Source organism: Mchenga conophoros, linkage group LG11 (genome assembly GCF_057382185.1).
Source record: "Mchenga conophoros isolate Kocher_MC1m ecotype Shallow Benthic linkage group LG11, M_conophoros_male_GT1.1, whole genome shotgun sequence".
Classification (NCBI taxonomy): Eukaryota; Metazoa; Chordata; class Actinopteri; order Cichliformes; family Cichlidae; genus Mchenga; species Mchenga conophoros.
The window spans coordinates 30,192,204-30,198,203 of record NC_140536.1 but is presented as its reverse complement, the minus strand read 5'-3'; the positions used below and the strand labels follow the sequence as shown (position 1 = coordinate 30,198,203).

General features: G+C 46.2%; 1 protein-coding gene across 3 annotated transcripts in view; it reads left to right on the top strand.

Annotated features, from left to right (window-relative positions):
- The window catches only part of nphs1 (NPHS1 adhesion molecule, nephrin), a 47,630-nt gene that overhangs the window by 26,325 nt on the left and 15,305 nt on the right, over positions 1-6,000 (top strand). For all 3 annotated transcript variants that reach the window (XM_085292419.1, XM_085292421.1, XM_085292420.1), the window contains 4 exons: positions 1,073-1,194; positions 1,399-1,570; positions 2,882-3,039; positions 4,038-4,179. In XM_085292419.1, coding sequence (XP_085148545.1) covers positions 1,073-1,194; positions 1,399-1,570; positions 2,882-3,039; positions 4,038-4,179 — 594 coding nt within the window. The remainder of the gene's footprint in view (positions 1-1,072; positions 1,195-1,398; positions 1,571-2,881; positions 3,040-4,037; positions 4,180-6,000) is intronic.

Here is a 6,000-nt window from a genome sequence, read left to right as displayed (position 1 = left end):
AAACAACCAGTGCTCTACTGCCGCTGTTGTTTACTACAGTGTGGGTTTGGTGTTTTCTACCCTGTTGATCAGCTGAAGTAATGGATTGTTGAGGCCTTAGAGTGTACCCACCTGCTTGTCCCGGGACTAAATCATGCTGTTGATTAAAGTGGAGGAGGGCTGCTGATACTTTCAGCAGTGAGTGTTCCCTCCTGCTCAGCTGCGGTATTATCCACAGGCTGACTACACACCTTAATGCTGTCCCTATGCTTTCCTTCTGCTCGTCAAATACATTTCATTGCGATGTTGACCCTGTGCTAACTTGCATATGACAAATAAAACTGAAAACTGAAACACACGAGACACAATAGTTGCTGTTTTATCATTCACCAGTAACTGCGAGTGCTCCTCCCTTCCTCCCTGTCTCTCTTCTCTGCATTAAGCAGTATGGGCTCACTGCTAAAGTGCTAGTGTTGCAGAACTTGGGACCACCGCCGCAGTCTTACTCAGTATGCTAGCCCATCAAAGCCAGCGCGGTGGCCATTTTCAGCCAGCTAGATTGTTAGCAAGGTGGCAATTTGTCATGCTGGCCCAGGGTCTGCAGTCTGCTCTCTGAAACTGATTGCAGCAATAACAAAGGCCCATCCTCTTCTAATTTATTTTACTGCATATATTTTATTCGAGGAGGCTGTAATTTATTCATATTTCACGTTGCCTTATTACTGTTTGAACATCTGTTATTTTGCTTTATGGACTGGATCCAGCTCACTGCTCCCTTAATACTTAATGCTTTCATCAGATCCGGACCTCTTATCCCACAGTCATGCTGAATGACCAATTTATTGGCCCCGTCTCAACAAATAGGGATGCTTCCTGTTCAATTGCCAAGAGTCTCCTCATCGCACTGCAGTTTCTTTTTTTTTTCTTCTCTTTTTCTTTTTTTTTTAATACTGTCCTATTGGCCACACCATGGTTCTGTTTCTCTGAGTTACTACACCTCTTTTCTTCTCTCACCTCTTCCTCTTTTTCTCGTGCTCATCCTCTGTGCCATTTCTTCTTGTCACCCCCCACCCCCATCCCCCTTTCTTGACAGTCGCACCTCAGCCTCCAGTTATTCTGGGTCTGGAGAGGAACGAAGTCAAAGCAGAGAGAACGCTTGTGTTGGAGTGTGTGTCATATGGTGGAAACCCCCTTGCCACTCTCCACTGGACCAAGGTAAATCTCCTGCGCCATCTGTTAAGGAAGCTTTGTAACACACTGTCACGCTGGCAAAATGAGCCATTCCTGTTAAAAAACTCGCAGCATAAGTATCCCATTCTTTGTAGCTTCTGTTCTTCGCTGCCTGCGCCATATGGGAGCTTGCAACTACTCAAACATTCTGTTGCCTTTTTGAGTTTCATGTGTTCATCCGTCTGTCAGAACGGAGAAGTTCTGTCTATGACTTGGGAGGAGGACATTGTTGCTCAGAAGTCCAGCAGCATACTCAAACTGAAGATCACCCCCGCTGACAACCAGGCAGAGCTGTGCTGTGAAAGCTCCAATCTGGTGTCCCGATCTCCTCTTTCTGTCAGCCGCAAAATAACAGTTCTCTGTGAGTGAAAATAACTTTTAATACACTGCGCAGTGCTGGAACACACATGCACACTCTGGTAAAAAACAAAGCCCAGACAGGACTGAGTGATTGCAGGTTATTAATAATATGGACGCATTGCAGAGGAGTATAATACATCTTTCCTCCAAGCCCAATCTTTTTGCTGTCCCAGTAAATATTGTAAAGTTAATATCATTAATGAAACTAATGGTTTCTATGGCTGCAGCCCATAATTCCAATTGCCTCCAGATTAGTACCACTGTATGCTCTTTCGTAGCTGTTACATAAATTTAGCTGAATTGCTTCAACGCGCAGTCCTGAGGCACTAACGGCGACACTTTGAAACAGTAACGCCCATAGTTAAGAGATTATACTTTTCTCTCTGAATATAAAATGTTTGTTTCAGCAACAATAGAACAAATACGAAATTAATATTTATCAGCCTTGGTGCATTGAGTCTAACAATAGCCTGATTTTCACTACAGAGCCACACAATGTGGAGAGCTTTAAATGCTGTCTGATTGATGCGCCGATTTTATGTAAATATGATTAGGAGCGGCCCTTCCGCTTTCTCGTGCTATGTAAATGTGGTTTAAATTGCACCAGCGCGCCTCCATTTACCAAAACCCCCAGCAGGCTGTGGTGCCATGCCTCCCAGTCATCCATTCAGAGATGGAGAAAATGAACCGCTGACTGCCTGACAATGCTCTAGGCGCTGGCAGAAGCTGGAGGGCACGGAGCAAGACTCACTGGTGAAATATGAATATGCCTCCTTCACCATACAGCACCTGCAAGAATTTCAGCTGTGTGTGTGTGTGTGTGTGTGTGTGTGTGTGTGTGTGTGTGTGTGTGTGTGTGTGTGTGTGTGTGTGTGTGTGTGTGTGTGTGTGTGGATTAGGCAGATGCATTCCACACAGTGTCACATGTGGAACAGACATAAAAACACAAAAGATTTACATGCATGACCCCTCCTACTAGAAGCCTGCCAGCTTGGTCCCAAGGCTTTGTATTCCCCGGAAGGCTTTATACGACTGCATCACTTTGCCTGCAGCTATTGTACCCTGTCTACCCCTCTGGTTAAAACGAAGCAGACTTTAGAAACCACAATGAAAACCCCCAGAGAAAACAAGTTGCCACTCAAAGTGATTTTTTTCCCTCTCACCCTTGATACAGCTCTGTGTTTCACATCCAAAAATAGTTGCGCTGGCTCTGTGATCAGAATATGTAGCTGTTGAATGTACTATTCACGGGATGATATTTTCACTGACTTGTCTTTGTATGTTTTCCCATGCATGTGTGCATGTACATCAGTTGAGCCTGCTGAGCTGACGCTGTCGGGTTCGTTAACAGCAATTGAGGGGAAAGAGTTGAATCTCAGCTGCTACACCACCTCCAGCAATCCCCCCGTCGACATCCGCTGGTGGCTGGGCTACAAGGAGCTCAACAACACTTCTGTTGCTATGGAGGAGGTGGGACTACACGGGACTCAATTTGCACAACGCTGAAATTCATCCATGCAGTCCTATGACTAGTTAACATCCTGGTCGATTTACACAGAATACTGAAAAAGGTTGTGTTTATTTATTTATATATATATATATATATATATATATATATATATATAATTTTTTTTTTTTTTTTTATGAATAGATAGGGAAAAGGCATGGAAGCTAATGTACAAAAACATTTCCTTTCAGTCAAGCTTGCCTTCAGGGTATCAACAAAAAACTATAAAAATGCCTCCTATTGCATTAAAAGAATCCTCAATAATGCAATGTGACCTCATGTGAACCGTTATAGATGAAAGAAAACAGTATGACCATGAGCTGTCTCTGGATAGGCCTGCTGCAGCTTTGCAAATGAATCATCCGATTCCAAAAAGAGTATTCTGCTGCTCTTCTCCTCTTTTGTGTATGCTAATAAGATCAAAGTGAATAAAAGCTGACACAGAAGATGAGTATTATTAAACAAGCTCTTTATTCATCTGGTAGCAGCATTTTCATTTGATCTTACACAAGGCACTCACTGTGCCGTATGCGAGCTTTAATGCATGCGACACAGTGTGAGGCGAATGAAGACTGACGCTCCTGTCCAGTGTCTTTGTTAGTCTTTCTGACTGTGGCTTTTACAGTAATTACCACAATAATAGCTTTAATAACCAGATGTGCTGCAAAGGCATGACCACTATCAGGCAGGTGCAAAATGACACTTGCCTCAATTTATAACAGTGTGCAAAGCCGGAGAGTCAGATGAATATACTTATTTATCACAGACCATGCACAACATCAGTTATTACAGTGGCTAATTTGCCATCTGTATTCGCCAAGACAAACCAGCGAGGGTTGTTTTTCTCACAGACCCCCCCCCCCTACACACACACACACACATACACACATACAACTAAGTAAGGATGCCAGACCAAGACTGTCTGTCCCCCAAAACTGTCAGATGTTCTTTGTGTCTGCAGGGAGACAACGGTGGGATGACAATCATGTCCAACATGACCCACCGGGTCTCCAGGGAGGAGCACGGGATGAAGCTCACCTGTGAGGCTTTTAACAAGGGAACACATTTCTCCAAAACCCAGAGCGATGAACTCAGTGTCTACTGTAAGTGACTTTAAGTTTTCTAAGTAAGCGTGGTTTCTTGAATTCCTTTGATATTAGTGTACATAATTGCCACAAGAAAACTTCATGGAGAATAAAACTTTGATTCCAGCATTGTTCTGAAGGGTTAATGAAACTGTACAGTCCAGTAAACAAAACAATTTTCACAATAGCATTGTGCACCTAAACGTGTAGTGAGGGTGTGCTGGGAACAGCTAGCAGAGGCCCCAGTCTGCGAAATCTTCAACGCACACCTCCGGCAGAGCTTCAACAGCATTCCGAGGGAGACTGGGGACATTGAGTCCGAATGGACCATGTTCAGCATCTCCATTGCAGCCGCAAGGTGGTTGGTGCCTGCAGTGGTGGTAATCCCCGAACCAAATGGTGGACACCAGAGGTGAAGGGAGCCACCAGGCTGAAGAAGGAGTCCTATCGGGCTTGGTTAGCCTGTGGGACTGGCTGACAGCTGACAGGTATCGACAGGCCAAGAAGGCCAAGACAGGCCAAGACCTCAGAAGGTCTGCTAGATGATGTTAATGCAGCACTACGGACGATACCTACAGCCACGATTACCGACTAACAAGTTGATCTACAATACGGCAGCAGTGATCAGTGAGATGCTTGGCTACAAGTTGAACAGCCACAAGGGGCAGTACCCTCCATGGAGAAGGAGGCTAGAGGCTAAGATCAAGGTAGCACAGAGGGAGGTTAGCCAACTATCGGAGTTGCAGAAAGGCGCGATGAGGAAGGTGCCTAAGAAGTACAGGAAGCTGTCCATACCTGAGGCCTTGGAAACTGCCAAGCAATGACTCACAGCCTTGGCCAGCCGCTTGAGGAGGTACACCAGAGAGATAGAAGGCAAGAGAATAAACCAGCTGTTCTCCACAGAACCAGCCAAGGTGTACTTTTCAGTGGCAGGGGAACAATATGAGAACAGCACCACCAAGGCTGGAGGCAGAACAATACTGGAAGAGCATACGGGAGAAGGACGCAACCCATAACGGCAACCCATAGCGGCAATACTCAGTGGCTAGTGGATCTGAGGGCAGACCACAGCGACCTCCAGTAACCATCACAGTGGCAGATATCCAAGAAAGGGTCTCCAGTATGAAGAGTTGGACAGCACCAGGTCCTGACATGGTTCACGCCTACTGGCTGAAGAAGCTGACTGCACTCCACGAGCGCCTGGCAGCACAAATGAACCAGCTGCTAGTTAACGAGAGACACCCAGAATGGCTAACCGAAGGCCGGACAGTCCTGATCCTCAAGGACCCCCAGAAGAGACCGGTCCCCTCCAACTACCGACCAATAACCTGCCTCAGCACCACATGGAAGCGCCTGTCAGGCATCATAGCGGCTAAGATGAACAGGCACATGGGTCAATACATAAGCGGGGCACAGAAAGGGATGGGCAAGAATACCAGAGGCGCAAAACACTTGCTACTGGCAGACCAAGCAGTCAGCCGAGACTGCAGGACCAGACTGACCAACCTGTGCACTGCCTGGATTGATTACAAGAAGGCCTATGACTCAATGCCCCACACCTGGATCCTGGAATGCCTAGAATTGTACGAGATCAATGGGACCCTGAGAACCTTCATCAGGAACTCAATGGGGATGTGGCGGACAACACTAGAGGCCAACTCCAAGCCCATAGCACAAGTCACCATCAAGTGCGGGATCTACCAAGGAGATGCTCTGTCCCCACTGCTGTTCTGCATAGGCCTTAACCCCCTCAGTGAGATAATTGACAAGACTGGCTAAGGATACCGACTACGGAATGGAGCAGTTGTCAGCCACCTCCTGTACATGGATGACATCAAG